The sequence below is a fragment of the Rhinolophus ferrumequinum genome, chromosome 24 (assembly GCF_004115265.2).
Source record: "Rhinolophus ferrumequinum isolate MPI-CBG mRhiFer1 chromosome 24, mRhiFer1_v1.p, whole genome shotgun sequence".
Classification (NCBI taxonomy): domain Eukaryota; kingdom Metazoa; phylum Chordata; class Mammalia; order Chiroptera; family Rhinolophidae; genus Rhinolophus; species Rhinolophus ferrumequinum.
In genome coordinates, this window is record NC_046307.1 from 26,773,967 (window position 1) to 26,792,518 (window position 18,552).

The following is an 18,552-nucleotide window of genomic DNA, read 5'->3' on the forward strand; positions in this document are numbered from 1 at the left end:
TTTCAGCTAATGTATGTACTTAAGATTAAAGTGAGTCTCTTGTAGGCAGCATATTGTTGAATCTTCCATCTATTCAGCCACTCTGTGTCTTCTGAGTGGAGAATTGAATCCATGTGCATTTCAAGTGAATATTGATTTGTAAGGACTTGCTATTGCTATTTTGTTAATGGTTTTCTGACTGTTTTGTAATTTTTGTTGTTGTTCTTTCTGTCTTGCTGTCTTCTTTTGTGATTTGTTGATTTTTTTTTGTAATTGTATGCTTTGATTTCTTTCTCTTCATCTTTGATGTATTTAGTAGAGTATTTTCCCTCTGTTGTTACCACAAAACTTACATAAAACACCTTATAGTTATAACAGTCTATTTTAAGCTGATAACTACTTAACTTTAATTGCATACAAAATTACTCTATACTTTTACTTCTCCCCCATTTTATGGTTTTGATATCACACTTTACACTTTGTATATCCATTGTTTATCCATTAACAAATTATTGTAGCTGTAGTTATTTTTTGAAACTAGAGTTCAAAGAGTTTTACATACCACCATTTTAATATTAGGTATTTTGAATTTGATTATATATTTATCTTTACCAGTTATTTTTATACTTTCATTTTTCATGTTGTTACTTAGCATCTTTTTGTTTCAAATTGAAGAACTCCATTTATCATTTCTTGTAAGGCAGGTCTAATGGTGATAAACTCCTTCAGTTATTGTTTGCTTGGCAGTGTCAGAATATTTTTTATTACTAGCAATTTTCATTGTTAGTTAAACAATAAACATTTATTAAGCAACTGTTATGTAGTAGACACTGCTAGTTGTAGATGTGCTCTACTATGCTTCTATCATGTAAATAAATTACTTCTAAAGATGAAATAGTTTGAAATGTATAATATTAAGTTTTCTGCCTTTCGCAGCTTTTGATATTTTTTTGGTATACAATTGCTGGGGGTGGGTGTTTAATTTGAAGGCTTAGCCTTCAAGCATCACTCCTCATTCAGGAAGCTTAAATTATCTGGGCATTCCTGCATCCAAAAGTTGTATTTTGTACCATTGAGCACTGAGAGGTGCGATTGCTTTCAAGTACAGGTCTTATTTATTTCTGCCTAGGATGGTGTCCCTATCATGGAATCTGGCCCGTTTTTATTGAGCAATAAATTTTATTTCCAAATAAAAATGTGATATTTCAAGAGTTTTACTTTCAGCAAGCTGTATTACATTGAGAAATTATGGACCAGAAAGAATTTTGAAAGAAGTGATCCGTGTTTTGTGCCGAAGAGAAAAGAATGCATGCAACCAACTGTGTAACTACACCAGTATTTGCTTTGCACTATTTAATTATTTTTAATACATATATTTGCAATGGGTTGGTTTCATTACTAGTCACATTAATTATCACATGTCAGTTCCTTTACAAAGGAATGACTTAGCTTGAGAATCCTTCATCGTACACCGCGCAATATTTGAATTTCCAAAACAGAAAATAACTTCAACTTGGACACTGGCCAGTGGAGGTATCCTCAAAACCGTGGGTCATTGATTCGTCACTGAGCCAAACTTCTCCGTCCAGATTTCCTCCACAAAAAGACGTCAACCGGATAATTTTGCACTTGGCCATTGAAAAGCAAAATTGTTTTTGCTCTGTCTGTCTTGAAGAGCCAAAGCAGGGTGAATGTCATTTCCCATCACCTATTATTCATGAAATGAACCTTTCAATGAAAGGCTGACATAATGTTACTGTTCTAATTTTCTGCCATTAGCTTAACTCTAACTCAACTATTTTTGTCTTGTATATAATAAATACTTTTTTCTATCCATTGATTAAATACTGCCTCATAATTTTTCTTAAAGAACTTTCTCTGGGCAAGATTATGACTATGTCTTGGGTGCCCTATCATCCATAGTTCACAGGGGAGTTTTGTCAGCCTACCACTTTTTCTCAGTTCCCTAATTAGCCTGCTCATCAGTCCATGTGGTGCAGATGGCGCTGATTCCATCCTTGTAGTCTCCAGGGTTGTCATATGAACCAAATATGGCCACCACAAGAACCTCAGCCTCCTGATTATAGAGATTTGTTCATGGATAGGCATGTGGCTCAAGCAAGGCTACCTAGAGTCCTTCCTGGAAAGGACCTTTTATTTTCCCTATGAAAGTGACCTTTGGACCACCTGTGGACGTCTCACTTACTACCCAATGGAGAGAGCAAAACTGGGAATTAAGTCAAGAGAAGCCTACAGAAGAAGAGGGAGATAGAGCCTTGACTGCATTTTAACTGCTACTGTCTACCCACCTCCCCTTTAAAATCCACCACTAGGGGTTACAGTTATATGAGTTAGAACCGCCCCCCTTTTCTTTAGACTAATTTGAATGAGTGCTGTGTGCTGTAACCAAAGGGTCCAGACAAATGCCTCTTTTCAAGTTTGTCCCATGATTACTTTGTGCCTCTATGACTCACAGTATTATCTCCCTTAGCCTTCCCTCCCAAGTGAGTGGCACTGCAAGCATCCTTCCCTATAACCACAGCCATCTTACCTGTACCTCAGGCCTTAAGGACTTTGCCAGGCACCTGACTTGGTAGTTTCTCAAAGTCTTTCTCATAAATGGCTTATTAGTTTCTGAGAATATTTACATCTTATAAGAGAACTCAGTACCCCAAGTGCCATATAATATTTTAACATGTCAGAAAGATTAAATGAAGTCTGAAAAGTTTGTTCACTTCTCAGCACCAAATTTTAAGGGGAGATTAGCCAAACTGAAACATTCCTAGAAGAAAGCAAACCAGATGATAAAAGGAACCGAAATCATAATGAGGATAAATGATCCAATAGTACCAGATATGTTTAAACTATATGTCAAAATAATTCTCTTTAAAAAGATGATTTAGGAAACCCATTTTCAAGTAAGTCAAAGACAGTTATTTATTCAAATGGTAAATATAAGGGCCAACCACATACCAATCCTAGACATTGGAAATACAGCTGGAGATGATGCAGACAAAAATCGTTGTCCTCATGGAGCTTATGTTCTAATTTAGAATGATGTTTTCTCGTTCATATGATCCTTAAGGTCAGAATTTTAACTGACCTTTATGATTAGCAGCTATAGAAACTGTATGTGTTATATAGAGATATATTTCAGTGATTCATTTTAGAACATGAAAAGTAGAAATCTCTGAAAAGCAGAGGTTGGCATCTGTGGAAGGATTCCAGTTGGGGTAGCCATTGTACAGTGGATTCAGAATCCAACGATTAGAAAGTGTAATAGGAAAGAGATTGAGGAGTGACCCAGTCTAGGGATCTCTAGGGTCCTTTACAAAACTGAACACCAGATATTAGAGTATGTATTAAATAATAGCAGGGCTTACGTAGTTTGAGCATTTGCTCTGTGCCATATACTTTGTTAAGTGTTTTATTATGCATTACCTCACATAAGACTTAGAACACTCATTATGCAGAAGAGGAAAATTAAATAGTATCAAACTATAATTTTTAAAACCTAAAAGCATCCCTCCTACAAATGTAAAGTTAAAATATGGGGAAGATTTGATTTGACTCATTCATTGAGGAGGGAATCGGGATGATGGTAAGACTGGTTCCAGGAGCACTGGGCGAGCTCCTTGTTTCAGGTGCATTAATACAGGAATGTTAGCAAAAGATTGCTAGATTAGATACATATTATACAAAACGGATAACGTCTTATAGTACAACACACCATCACATGTGGGAGTATTTTTTCTACTGGAGAGAAATAATTTGTATCTTTAACAGACAAAAGTCTCTGAAGTAACATGTAACTTTACTACATTTAGGACCTTTATTCAGTAGTGAACAGTGAATTGAACAAACCCCTTTTCCCTTAAGTAATTCTTGAGAGGGCATGTTTAACAGTTGCCACATAGGCCTTTGAAAGGATATGACAATCTTTTGGTCTTATTTTCAAGTTTTGGATGATTTTTTCTTAACATTGGAAGAGTCAAGTAGCTTTTCAGGATTTACCCAGCTGGTAATATTGAAGCTGGGTCTCAAACTGAGGTATCTCTCTTAACTATCCACAGTGGATGAGCCCTGTGGCCAAGATTTGGGGGAATACAGCGACGGTGTCTTTTAGATCACATCACTGTCGTCTGCCTTTGTATAAGTCTGAGCTTGGTTTTCCAGTTTCATGTTTGTTTAATTATTAAAACACTTGTAAACCACTCAAAATAGACTATTCCTCCTCTTCTGTTTCCTTCAAAGTAGTGGGGTAGGCTCTAAGACAAAGTCTCTGGAAGCCAAGCTAGAAATCTGATTCTTTAGCATTTGTAGCAGCTGTTTCTCCGTAAGATTTCTTCCCTAGCTTATGGGATTTCGTAGCTGTTGCTGTTAATTTAGGAGGTTGCAGTCACCAATAGGAGGTTGCAGTCACCAATAGGAGGTTGCAGTCACCAATAGGAGGTTGCAGTCACCAATAGGAGGTTGCAGTCACCAAACATGGGAATTGCAATGGTTGATGGTGTCCTATTTTAGAATGATAAGCTTGAGCTCTTCAGGTTTGGAGACCAAGTCCAGTTCTCTGCCCGTGGTCCTTTGTTCAGCCTCATGTAATTCACTGCAGGTTTGGTGTCACTGCTTTCCTCTCCTGTGAGCTAATCTTGAGGAAAGACTTCAGTGTGACGTTTAGGGAATAAATGGAAAGTAGCTGTGTGGCTGGCTTAATGTTCCACTAAGGCATTCTTTCGGAAGCTTGCCTGTGTTTGAGGTGATAGGCCCCTATTATGTGAAGGTGGCGGAAAACTTTAGCCCATCAAAAAGTTTATTCTAGAAACGGAAACTAGAATAGATACGAGAGTACAGTTTTATTTTTAGGTAAGAGAAAGGGTCTCGGTTTTGCTCCATTTAAAGAAAACTAAATTGAAATTTATCTATAGGCACTCTAATGAACACTTTCCATGGATTATCTCACCAAATCCTCAACAATTCCATGAAGTAGATCCTACGATTGTCCCCATTTTACAGATGAGAAAACTCAGGTCCAGAGAGGTTAAGCACGCCGACGGGGATTCACAGACAGAGCTAAGATGAGATGGATCCAGGCCAGCTGATTCCAGGCCTGCTCTTGTGAAAGGTGGATGATGCCACCCCTCCCAGATGCTGCTGGGATGGAGAAAGCACATAGAAACTTAGCCCACATCCTGTTTTCTAGTCTCAGCTCTGGCCTTAACTGTCTTTGCAATTCTGGACGAGGCATCTCATCTCTCTGGGCCGCCATTTCCCTCCATAAGATGAAGGGTAGAAACAATTTGGATTGGATGTTCTCTGGGGTTCCTTCCAACTGTGAAGTTTTCTGATTCTATAATTGCACCCTGGCCTTGGAGGTGCACATGCCCTCCTCCAACCCCCAACCCACACACACGCATGCACACTGCTTCCCAAGGCAAAAAGCTAATCCTGCTGAAACTGCTCATTGCAATTGGATTCTAAACTCCAGACCTCCCCAAATCCTATTATTTACAGCAGCCCCTTAGGAACACACAAGACTTTTACAATCTGGCAAGCCAGTTCTTTAAAATAAATGCGAATCGGGTATGATTTTTAGGGAGTAAACCATTAATACCAAAAGAAAAAAACTCAAAACAAATGAGGCTCTCTCTTTAAATCATCTCTTGTCTACAGTGTTACCTTGACAACTTAGCTTTGGTTCTTTAGATACTGGGTTTTCAGTATGGGAGAAGAGGCTTGTCCTCTTCATATCTTTAGAGATTTCCTCTTGTCTTATGGAAAAAGAAAATGTCAAAGGTGGGCCACAAAATCCAGAATGTACACAGGACATCTTGATGGAGTGGCCTCCAGAAATAATCACAGGTGCACAGAATTAGGATGCATTCTGATGAAAGGTACATTCTTTTCTCCTTTCTATTTCCTATAATCATAACACACATTGCAACAGCCTGTTAAATGTTACATTTTTGGACCAGTCCACTTATAGAGCAGAGAATAACGGAAAGTGCCTGAAAAATAATTGCATTATTTTTAGTCGCAGCAGCCATAGATGCACACATCAGGATGATGGGACAACTCTGAAGTACAGAACTGGCCTGGAAATGCTAAAAATACTGTTGCCCCTCCAGCAGTTGAAATTTTGAGCAAAGACTCAGGCAAACCCATGTAGGGAGATCCAATTAGAACTCACATCTCTCAGCTGTAATAGGCTCGTTATCAGCACTGGCAAGAACTCAGGGGGCTACCGGGGGTCAGCCAGGAATGTGAACGGAAGGAGCCAGCTCAAAAGCGGCAGTGTGGAGCAGAAGAAAGAGAAGACTTATCTCCAGCATCTAGCACCACAGAGCTGAGCCTGTGTGGAGAATGGCTGAGCAACCCGAATTGGTTCTAGAAGTAGTTTCCTTTGTGGCTGTGAATGTGAGCCCAGCAGACGCCGTGCACATCGGTGCAGGGGAGCGAGTCCGTGCTTGACACATGTGTTTCCCATTGATCGCTGGAGACAGCCCAGTAGCTCCGAGTTGGCCTGACAAAGCCGTATTGAAGCACAGACAGAGTACGGTTTCAAAGCAGTCAGAAAAAGAACGGGAATGCTGTTCAGGAAATTCTTCAGGCATGGGCAGGGACTTGGCTGCAGTTCTACAGTTGGAAAATCTGACTGGGGCAGCTTCTGAACACGGGCTGGGCCTGCTCACACTCGGCAGGCCAGTCGGCCGCCTCCTTCAGAGTCTCTCCGCACACTCCCGGATTGAGGGCGATTTTCACCAGCTGCCTTGGGAAGCAGAAAAGAGAGGTAGGGTACGGTTACCTTCTTGCATTTCCACACTTCTTTTCACTGTGTAAGCCTGCTGTTTGTTTGCAGGTCCTGAGTTTTCGAGTGGGTGTGTGTAAGTTAGACCGTCATCGCTTAATCATTTGGTGTGGAGTTGTAATCTTTTCTTTCTCCCAACTCCCTTCAAGATCTGATTTTCAGTAAGGCACAGACACTTCTGAAAGTTAGGATTTAGCTGGCAACATGACGTGAAAAGAAAAGTATGTGAATTTGAGTAGTGTCGCCCTGTTCCAACCTTCTGGAACTTTTCTGTGTGTAAGGACAGTTAATTGGCAGGAAAGATAATTGTAGATGAAACTGTGTTCTTTGCTTCATAAGAATTTTGAACGGCACATTTTTAGCAGAAAATGGCTCTCATTTTAGGAGGGAATCAGAGTTTGAAGTTTCTATTTTGGATAACACTTTCAGAGAGTGGGTGTAAGTATGTATGTATGAATTCCTGGCCTCTTTTATTATTGCATGGAATTTTGATGGTCATTAAGGAGTCCAGTGATCTATTTGACTAGAAATGTACTGGATCAACATTTGTAATTCTGTTTTTATAATAATTTTCAATTTTTTCTGAGTTGAAGGAATAATTGACTGGCAGTTTTTCTCTGAAAAAAACACACACTTCTGTATTTTTATGAAAAGACAATTAGAGAGTAACAGAAAATAGTAGTTTACTCAAAATCATTGTTAAAAGATACAGACATAATGGTGTGAATTTTATTTCATTGATCTCATTTTATACCTTCCTGAAGAGTGCTTTTTTAAAAAAATCAAATTTTAAATAACTCTTTCTCACACATGTCAGCTATAATGCAGTAGAGATTTTCACCCCTGCTAGGAAAGTTATATACCTTCCTATATGCTTAGCATTTAGAAAATATACGAAATAATGTAATAGTATTTAAGAAGCTGATTCAGTTCAGAAGGAGCTCAGCTGAATGTCACTACAGCTTTGTGAATCCTGGCAAGGCAGTCAGTGACAACAGTGGTGTTTTCCAAAGGGGTTTTGGCCAAAAGTCTGGTTGGGAAAACAGATGAATGAATGGATTCTTGGATACTTCTTGAATAGCGGAAAAGTAGCTAGAGCTCTTAGGGTGGACCTCTATAAAAACAGGTGTGTGTTTACTTTGGTTCTAAAATCTCTCAACAAGTAGCTAATAGAAGAGAGTAAGATTAATGGGTGTAGGAGGAGAGCAGTGTGGGAGTTTCTCGTCTTTCTCTGTGTAGGACCTACGATGAGTGGGCAGGCATTGTGTCCTGTTGTTATCCAGTTGGCATCCAACCAACAATTTTATTTTCTCCACAGTTTTCCTCTTGGCGAAGGGAATTTGGGAAATGACCTGCAACAGGTTTTCGTGTTCTAAGAGATGACACACAAAACTTTTCTTCATCAGCCTTGTCTTTGTGTTGGGTTGGGGTGGGGAGAGTTTGGGAACCGTAGGACATGAAGAAGAAAAGGGGTTCTGTTGGAAGTCAGGATAGATAGTAGCGACACTGTGTGTTTTTCCTAAGTGCCTACTGAGTGAGCAAAATACCAAGATAGATTAGGACCTGACGTGAACTGTAGCCAAGCCCCCTGCCAGTGAAAAAGGAGACGCAAGGGAGCTCTAATGTCATACTCCCCTAAATTTAGTGCATGGCAAGCATTGAGCAGAACAGGCGTGAAATGGCAACGACAGGTTGCAGGATTATGAGCTGTAGTGCCTAAAATTTGGAAGAACTCTGTAGTTCCCCTCTTTAGAAGCATAGGAGGGAAAAAAATCAAGCTCCCTTGACATTTTGAAAAGAAACAAACAAACAAACAAAACTGAGTGGAGGGCAGAGGAATCCAGGGGAGAGGTGCCGGCAACGTGGAGAGAGGTGTGGCCATACCTCAAACTCAGCAACCAGGGCAGAGGGCGGTCGGGCGTCAGTGCCCAGAACTAAAATACATTCTCAATACAGCAAAAACCAGCAGGCACTGATTTGTTTGATTTGAAGTGTGTGGCTAAACCATGGCCTCAGTGCAGAAAATTATTTTACCCTCTTCACAATAGGAGACTCCATGGTCAGGCTGTCCTGCTGTGCCTTCTGGAAGTAATCAGAAAGCACATTTTGTAAGAATGGCATCGCCCAAGGGTTCAGATTTCCTAAGCAAGGAGGGCCCGGGCTCTTAAGGCCTTATTTTTAACTCTTATTTGTTCCGTCCAGAGATATTCCTGCAGGGTGGATGTTGAGTGAAGGCGCCAGCTGGAGGTGGGTCAGTGATCGCAGTGAGCAAAACTTGTTCAAGGCTCTGCACTTCATTATTAAGACGAGTTCTTGAAAAGGAACATAAAATGTTGTATATGCTTTATTTGAATAAATGCATTTCTTTAATTATATTTACTTATATTATTTTAAAAACCATCCCCGAGGGAGTGTACCACATTGTTGGTGGAGGTGTTTTTAATATTTGTTTCATAACAGAAGGAGGTTCCCGGGATCATGGATTTCTCCCTCTGGAAGGGGTTCGGGCTATTCTGTAGTTCAGAATTTCTTGAGCTTCACTAATATAGCAACTCCTTGTAACAGCAGTGGAAAACAGATCCATGTGTCCATTGTTGATTTTGTTATTCTATTATCATTTAAATATGTACAAACCAGAAATACCCACTTAGATATTATCCCTGGAAGTGAAGATATTACCTCTGTTTTAATCATTGTTGCACAGCTATAACACTAAAACAAATGTATGCATTAAATACAAAAGAAAAACTACGTAATAGTAATATTCAGATTATCAAAATTGGTTTCTTATGTAGAGGTTTGCTAGAATTTAATAAAGCTTTCATCATGAACATGGGACTGACAGTTACCTGGAGGTTATTTTGATTTCAGTGCATTCATATTCCTGCCTTTTGGACAGACACTTGATTCTTTCATGACTTTTTTGTCGTCAGCTCTACTTTCACTTGCTGCCATGATATCCTTTGACCTTCACCTGCAGGGAATGTGCCCTTTTGTGTTATAAAACACTCTGTTCCTTTCTCATTATTTGTGACAGAATGGCATCACTTGTTGCCAACAGGATCATACAGTGAAGGCAAACTCAGACACCCAAACTGTGCAGTAGTAGCCGGTGGTCGGTGGTCGTACCTCAGATCTACATTTGCTAGGACAGAATTTGCACAAATAAAATAAGCACATCAAAAGCAAGGAAAAATACAAGAACAGATTTGGTAGAGAACTCTCAGACCCCAGGTGACTTGGGCACGCCCCCTTAAGAGATGCTGATCGTGGCCCATTCTCCTTCCCTGGAGGAACCCCAGTGGGACTCTGGGGAGGCACAACCCTGAAAACACCCGGTCTGCGTTTCTAATGTTGGCCAGCCACCTTTGTTTGTTGCGTACGTATATTGAGGCTTTGCAATGTACTTCATTTAGAAAGAGTTTTAATGCTGTTGTCAGTGAAGATGACATTGGACGGCGAGTGCCAGAAGTTTATGCCCACAGAAGTTTAAATGTGTAAGAGCTCACTTTTGCACGTACAGATGAGGACCACGCCTAGACAGTCCAGGACAGTAGCAGCAGGTGAGCAGTGTCCCCGAGGACCAGAGCTTCCTTTCTGTCCCACCATCCTCAGCCCTCGAGCTCAACTCCCCACGCTCATCTTTATGTGTCGTGTTCAGATCAGGGCAATGTTGGCAGGACAGGAAGGTGATAAATATTTAGCCTCATCAGCTTTGCCCCTTTTCACCCCTCCCAGATAGACTTCCCCTAGTGTCTCAGAATACCCAACCAGAATTGGCCCCATGGCCACGTGTTCACTGGCCCCATGGAATGATATTACCATGAGAAGTTTAGGCCAATTAATTATGTCCCACCCTCTGAGTGTGGACTAGGAGCCCACAGATTCAGATCAAGGGCTTTCTGCCTAATAATGAACAGAATTCTCATAGCAGCGAACAGCAGGGAGGATATCTGTGGGACAGACATGGATAGTTTGGGCCAGAAATGCTTAAAAAAAAAATGAATCAATGAACAAGTACGTTTGAAAAACACTGCTCTAATAATCCGTTTCTTCCATTGTAAAGAAGTGGACCCTGAGACCAGAAAAGAACACAGGCAGTCTGAGAGGGTAATGCTTCTTGTTCCTTGACGCTGAGTCCGGCGTGGACTGCATGTTATATGCATGGCTCAGTAACAGCTGAGTGATTCTTCGGAAGCCATGCTAGAAGACAGTGACATTGCAGTGGACTCTTACTGTTAGACAGTCCCTCAGAAATTACCTGGTCCCATGGTTTCTCAAAATCTCCTGAATTAGCATTTCTGAGATTAGAATTAAGAAGTGCTCTAGTTTTAAAAGTTCCCTGAGTGATTGTGTGGAAACCAGTAAGACACTGGTCCACAGACTGAGTTTGTTTAATGTAGTTATGGCTAAATCATTGTCCACTGCAGGGTTCCATTTGTAACAATGTTCACAGATGCCAGCCGGATGTGATTACGGAGAACCTCCCTACACTGAAGCAGCTGGGAGCGTTGTTTCTCATCTGAAACCTCCTCAGATTGGGCGAAATCCGTGTCTCTGTACTTTGTAACCCATGTCGTAATCTCTTACGCTATATAGGCTAATGTCATAGTCTCTTAAATTACATTTGAGGGTGGTAGTGGCACTTGGTGCAGAGCTGAGGTGAAGAGAAGGTAGAGGTGGCCAGAAGGTGGTCGTATGTCCTGACTCCACTGGTAGCTGGATCTCAGTTTTCCCATCGGTGAAATGGAATCAGATTTTCTATTTCTCATAACGTATGGTTTTTATAGTTCCTCAACTCTCCTATTTCTGTATGAACGTCTTAGTTGAATTATTTCACCTATTCCCACGCAGATCTCTTTTAATATTCCAGTTAACATCCTTCTGACAAAAATACTGTTCCCTGCTCTCAACTGCAGTCATCTGACATGTGCATTGGGTCCTGTGTCCCGTGACCCCATGGAATGATATTACCATGAACAGGACACCATGCAGCTGTTAACCCAAAGGGAAAAGGATAATTGTAAGGGAGAAAGCACAGTAAGAAAGAAGAATGGGAGGTGGGAGTGATCTTGCAGCAGAAGAAGATTACTGTGTTTCCCCGAAAATACGACCTAGCCGGACAATCAGCTCTAATGCATCTTTTGGAGCAAAAATTAGTATAAGACCCAGTCTTATTTTACTATAATATAAGATCCGATCTTATATAATACATATAATAATATAATATAATATAATATAATATAATATAATAAATATAATATAATACCAGGTCTTATACAACTGGGTGTTATATAATATAATGTAAGACCAGGTCTTATATTAATTTTTGCTCCAAAAGATGCATTAGAGCTGATTGTCCAGTTAGGTTTTATTTTCGGGGAAACAGGGCATATTGTAAACTGAGCCCAGGCTCCGAGGCAGACAACCCTGGACTGTGATCCTGGCCGTGTGACGTTGGACAAGTTACATCATCTCCATGTGCATAATTGTATCATCTTGAAAATGGACATGGTAGTATCTACCTCATAGTATGATGTGAGATTGTGTATGTAACCCACTTAGCATGGTGCCTTGCACACAGTAAGGAGTTAAGTATTTTAGCTATCTGTACTTAATATTAACTGGGCCAGCATGAGCCACATTGACAAATAATGCAATAGGCAGATCAAGACACAATGAAGACTTGAGGCAATCAGCAGAGGAGAGAATGTTTTACACGGACTCGTCCAGGTTACTTTTTCTGTGTTGCCTAACTTCTCTGCAGATTCCCCTGTCTCCTTTCTTTCACCTTTGCAGCTACACCGAAAGGTGATCATCTTCATTATAGCTTCACATTCTTGTTGTCAAGTGTGAACCGTCTTATGTAAAGGAAGCCATGTAAGCTGTGTCCCCGGGGTTGTCTGTCAGACAGGTCGGCAGGCCTGGGTGAGGGATGTGTCACCACGGTTCACTATGTGTGTAAGTCCTGTGAGGTCGATTTGCTTGGAAGTCTTTGCTGGTGGTTGTCCTAATGGAGCTCTGGATGTATGGGTGGATGTGGAACGATGGCGTTTTTCTCCTTTTAAAACCAATAATGCGATGACACCTATTTAAAGCAAGCACAGCTTCCAGATAAAAACTACATTGCCCTGGATTAGAAACTCTCTCTTTGTTCAAAACACTTTCCCTGGCCAGAGTGATAGGATCCGACTCTTGTCAGCACCCTGACTTCCGAGTAATACGTGTCTGAACTTCTGAAACCCTGCAGTTACTTGCTGGGGTTGAGGTATTCAGCCTCTGAAACTCCTCTCATTAAAGCTCAAGTAAGTAAATACCAGGGTTCATTCCTTTCTCCAGGCAGATCATTCAGCACCACCCATTGTCTTAATTCTGGTTGGGGTTGTGGTACCGGGCATGACTCATTCCATGAAAGCAGACTGCTTAAAGCCTGGAGACAGCTGATCCTTTCTTTCCTGTTCTTCTACCATCTCTCTTCTTCTGACTCCTCCTAGCTCTTTCCCTCTATTTTTTATTCTATTCCATCTTCCTGTTGCCTGTTTTTCTCTCTCTTGTTTGTGTAGTATGTGTCTCTTGAGGTCATCTGCTGCTCTCATTGGTCAGGAGTGTTGGTAATAGACCAGAGTCTGGACAGCATAACTTTGACCATGTAATGACAAACATTAACTCCTAAAGTTGGCCATGACCGTGGAAGATTTGGGGCCTCACTTCTGGGTCACGTGCCCGCTGGAGTTTCCCAGGCCGAGGCATGTCACAGACTAGCAATCCAAGGGCTGGCCTATAGGCACGTTTTGGTTCGTTATGTTTTGTTTTTGTTTTTTAGTTGACTTAGTTACAAAGTATTTAAACATATTGAGATATTACGTACAACTCTAGAAAAAGCTGAAGATGGACATCCCCAGTCTGATTTCTCAGCACATGGCAGGTGGTGGGACCTGGGCAGCTCCTGTCCCTCTGAGGAGGTGTGTGTCACCTTCATCCACTGGCTCCACCTTCCTTATCTGTAGGTGTTGACATTACTAAGCTCTCAACTCATCTGACCCTCAGAATGTGGAAAAGTCGAGTGACCATTTGTTCAGTTGTTTCAAGGGTGGTGCATATAGTACCATTCTAGATGCGTAGGAGAGAAGTTCAGGTATTATGGCTTGATTCTCTTAGAGGACAGTGTTGAGATGGGATAAGTATCGACCAAGAAGAAATGCAGCAAGCAGCACGGTGGTCAAGAGCCCAAGTCTCAGAGTCAGAGAGTCCTTAGAAAATCACATCATATGATTGTACATAGGATTACAAATTTTAAATGTCATAGAATCCAGAACAGTCCCTGCCTCTGGGGTGGGGGTTGATTAGGAAGGGACATGAGGGAACTTTCTAGGGTGGTGGAAATAGTCCCTCTCTTGATTGAATATTGTTTATACAGATGTACGGATTCATAAAACTCGAGCTGGATAGTTAGTATATGTGTATTTCACTGTCAGTAAGATATACCTCAACAGACATATGTACATATATACTTACAGACACATGTGAAGTGCTTATCCCACTGCGTAATAACGTTTTAGGTATTATTGTTATCATGCTTGTTTCTGGACACTTGGATTTAAAAAATAATAACATGACGAAAAATGAGATGGTGAGCATTTCCTTTCAGACCACAGATTTCATTGCAAGTGTTTGAGAGCTTAGGTAATAGCTAAAGATCCTTACCAAATACAATTGTCAGGGGAGAATCTACCGGATCAATGCTAATTTTATAGAACTATTGAATCACTAGAAAAGGATGTATCTAATTTGTTGTAGCTGTTTTTCATGATGTGGTAAAAGCTTATAAGTTTTAGAGACATATCAAAGATGGTTTATTACCTGGGGGAAAATGCCTATAGAGAGAGTAATATGCACCCTGGCTGAATTATAGTAGTTGCTCAATAAGTATTTGATGAATTGACTTGAAATTAATACCCATGTTGAGAAATACTAGCTAAAACTGTTACAAAAGATTTTGTGAATCAGTAACCATGCTGTTCTGACCACAAATATACATATATCTGGAAGCATTTAACATAAGAATTGAGAGAACAGGTTTTTCAGCCAGGTACTCTGGGTTCACATTCTTGCTATGTCTTTAACAAGCTGAGTGAGTTTGGGTAGGTTACTTAACCTCTTAGTTTCTCAGAGGCCTCTGCTGTAAAATGAGGATAATGATAAATAATACCTACCTCATAATTGTATGTCTGTGAGGATTAAACAAGTTGAGTAAAGCATTTAGAACAGTGTCTGGCACCTGGCAACCATTACCCAAGTGTTTGTCATCAGTTTTAGATGCTTTTTTTGTATTAGGAAACCGATGGTTTTGTTGTGATTTGCCTTTGGATATTGTTCAAAATGCATATGTAAAGTGTTTGATGAAAGTGATGTCTAATAGGAGTTTAAGTTGAAAAGATAGAAGCCTGGGATTTTCCGGAAACACCCTGGTTTTTGGTTTAGCTGACTTTGGTCTGTCACTGATTTACTGTGTGATTTTGATTCAGTCATTTCACCTCCCTGAACTGGTTTTCGCGTCTGCTAAGTAATAGTTTGAACTTTGTATCGTCCATGTTCCCTTCAAGCTTTGTGTCTCATTCTTTGATCTTAAAGTGTTTGTGTCATGCTCTTTGTCATATTATTACACAGCTTGGTCCCCAAGTCACAGCAAAGCTGTAGTGGCTTGGCTGCGGTTGTCATTATCTGGTTCTGGTCAGAATCATCCATGGGGATTTAAGCCACACAGACCTTGTACCACACAGGGTAGCTGGTTTCTTGAAAAGGATCTGTCTCTTCCATGAAGAAAGCTATGAAAAGGACTATTAAATTTACAGTCAGGTGTTTGAAATTATTTTTTTCTGTTCAGGAATGTTCAGTTTACATATTCTTTTCTGGCCCTGAACTTGCAACATCAAGGACCCTGTTGAAAATGTCTGAGTTTTATGAACAGCCAAATCTTCAACAACTCTCAAGATTCCTTCAAGTCTTTGGTCCAATAGCACCATCTCCATGAGGTCAGCCTTTCCCATGCTTTTCAAATATGAAGCTGCTCTGCTCCCCACCCTACCCCCGGCACTGCTGATCCCCATTTTCTTGTCTCTCTCTCTCTCTTTTTTGTCTTTTCCTCATAGCATTCGTTCTCTTTAACATAAGTGTCAAACAAGGTGTTCATGTTTGTTGTCTGTTTCTCCCATCACTGCCTCCTGCCACTGCCGTGAGCTGAGGGACCTGTGTTTTTGCTCATCGATGTACCCCAAATGCCTAGAATAGTGCCATGGGAGGACCTGGAGGAACACACAGATTTGTCAGGTGATGGCAGTGTTTGTGCACTCCACACTAAATGCATACCTAGATGGTGATTCTTAACACCTGCCTCTCATTGGGGAAAGCCAAGTCTGCCTCATTCTATGTGTAATGGCAAGAATATCAGGCCTGAATTGGAGTCTACACCCTAACCAACTGGAGTCCTCCAGAACATTCTTTCATTCTTTAGGACCTCCGTATCTTAATTTATGAAGTAGTTTTAATACCATCGATCTCCTAGAGTGTTGTCAGAAATGTATGAGCTCATATATCTGATAATGCCTCATACAAATGTATGTGTGTGTTCCACAAATGTATTTCTGTCTGAAACTACTTCAACCGCCACTTCACAAATCTAAATCTCTAGGACAGTATGAATTAATGTTCATAATTATACTGAAATGTCTTCTAATGCGTCGGAGATAAATATTTTGAATTTATGTATAAGTGATGTACTTTGGAAGAGAACTTTAATGATATCTATAAGAAAACATATATATATACACACACACATACATGCACAAATAGACACACACACACACACACACAATTTGATCTAGCAATTTAGTTTCTAAGGGCTTCTCTGAGAGATACATTTGGACATACGGGAAACATTTACGTTCCATTCCTATGGCTTTAAATAATACTCATATGCTGGAGACTTAAATGTTTAATCTCTAAGCCCGTTCTTCCCCTTGAATTCCAGATGCATTTTGAAGTGGCTTGGTGATGCCACCCCCTGGATTCTTCTGTGCATTTCAAAATCAATGTGACCACACAGAGTTCTCTATCTCCCCTCCACACACTCCATTTGCTCCTGCCCCATGAGCTTACTATTCTCCTAATGTTCTCCGTCCTGATGGATGGCACCTTCGTTCACCTCGCTGCTCACACTGGAACTTGGGCATTCTCCTTGACTCCTGTCCTTTCCTTGCACACACTCTTATGTGTCGGGCAGCAGTAAATCCCGTGAGCTCTATCTTCCAAATGGATTCCAAATACAACAACTTGCCACTTTCTCCCTCACCTCTACCCTGGTCTGGGCTATGCTGTCTGGGCAAGAGTAGTGGTCACGTGCCCCTGGTTTCTCCACGTTCATTTTCATCCCTTGCAGTCCCATTCCTTAGAGAACAGCTGGAGTGATCCGAAGCGAAAATCTGCTTCTCTCATCCCTCTCCCTCAGTTCTCTGAAAGTTACTCTCACAATCAGCACCATACCAGGTTTATACTATGGCTTACAAGACCTGGTGTACAACCCTCTGCCTGCGCTTGCAAGCTTATTTTCACACACTCTCCCTCTTGTTCACTCTGATCTAGTGACACTGTCCTTTAGACATGCCAAGGCCCCACCCGCCTCACGGCATTTGCACCTGTTGGTACTGTTTCCTCTAACAGGACCCCACCCCCCACGTATCCTCATGCTTTACTTTCTTACTGTTAATTATTTGTTTGTTTTTTCATATTTCTCCACTAAGAGAGGCTCTTCTTATGCTATAGACCGGAGCCTCCCCGGTCATTGTCTCTTTTTCCAGCTTTCCCTTTTCCTTCATAAGACTTACTCCTAGTAATAAGTATGAAAAGTTACACGTCTGTTATCTGCTTATCATATCCTCCACTTGAACGGAAGGTCCAAGAGGCGGGAATCTGTCCTTTTACTACTCAATATCTAGTGCCAGTTTATAGGAAGACCCGACATGTATTTATTTTATTTGAATAAGCACTGGGAACAGAAAATTACTAGAAACCACCTCACTGTTCATCACTAAGGAGTTGGTTAGGTTAAATATCATGTATCCATGCAATTTAAAACTATGTTTTTATGGGACTATCACTATGTATGTTCTTATGGGACTATCACTAAATGATGTCATTAAGTGAACCAACTTAGATTTGGAACAATAAAGAACATACAATATGCCCTTTTGTGTAAAGAAAAGAAAAAAATTAAACATGTGAGTATGAACTGAATGTATATATTGACTAAAGCATGTATATGTGTTAAATATTTCTATAGGATAAAAAAAAATATATGGTTATAGTTGCATCTGAGGAGGGAGGCTCAAAGTGTGAATGAAAAAGGGATTTTCTTAACTGTATGTTCTTTGGTTCTTTTAAATACATGCACTTGTCTAATTTTTTTTCAGTATAAAGTGTTCAAAACTTGCATAATCAAATTCTTAGAAAACTAAAATATGGAATACCTAACTTTTAAATTAATCAAAATATTTGTTTAAAGAGAACATGATGTTCCTGGATCATTTCGCATAAGTATTAGGTTGGTACAAAAATAATTGTGGTTTAAAATGTTAATTGCAAAACACGCAATTACTAATAGTTATTTACTGTCCTGGATGAATTTTACAAGGAAAAAAATGTTCATCATTACATCAAAAGTAAAAATGATGAGTTTGTTACAATTTTCTAAATTGTGCCAAACATTAGTAATC

At 40.3% G+C, this 18,552-nt stretch overlaps 1 protein-coding gene across 3 annotated transcripts in view; it reads left to right on the forward strand.

Annotated features, from left to right (window-relative positions):
- Nucleotides 1-18,552, forward strand: part of SGCD (sarcoglycan delta) — an 832,261-nt gene that overhangs the window by 471,015 nt on the left and 342,694 nt on the right. The window contains exons 1-2 of one of the 3 annotated variants that reach the window (XM_033096286.1): nt 8,987-9,031; nt 14,412-14,414. The exons of 1 other annotated variant lie outside the window; for it this stretch is intronic. In XM_033096286.1, the coding sequence (XP_032952177.1) occupies nt 14,412-14,414 (3 nt within the window). In that variant the 5' untranslated portion in view covers nt 8,987-9,031. Of the gene's footprint in view, nt 1-6,492; nt 6,767-8,986; nt 9,032-14,411; nt 14,415-18,552 lie in introns of those variants that run through there. One more of the 3 variants, XM_033096287.1, reaches the window with a different exon arrangement.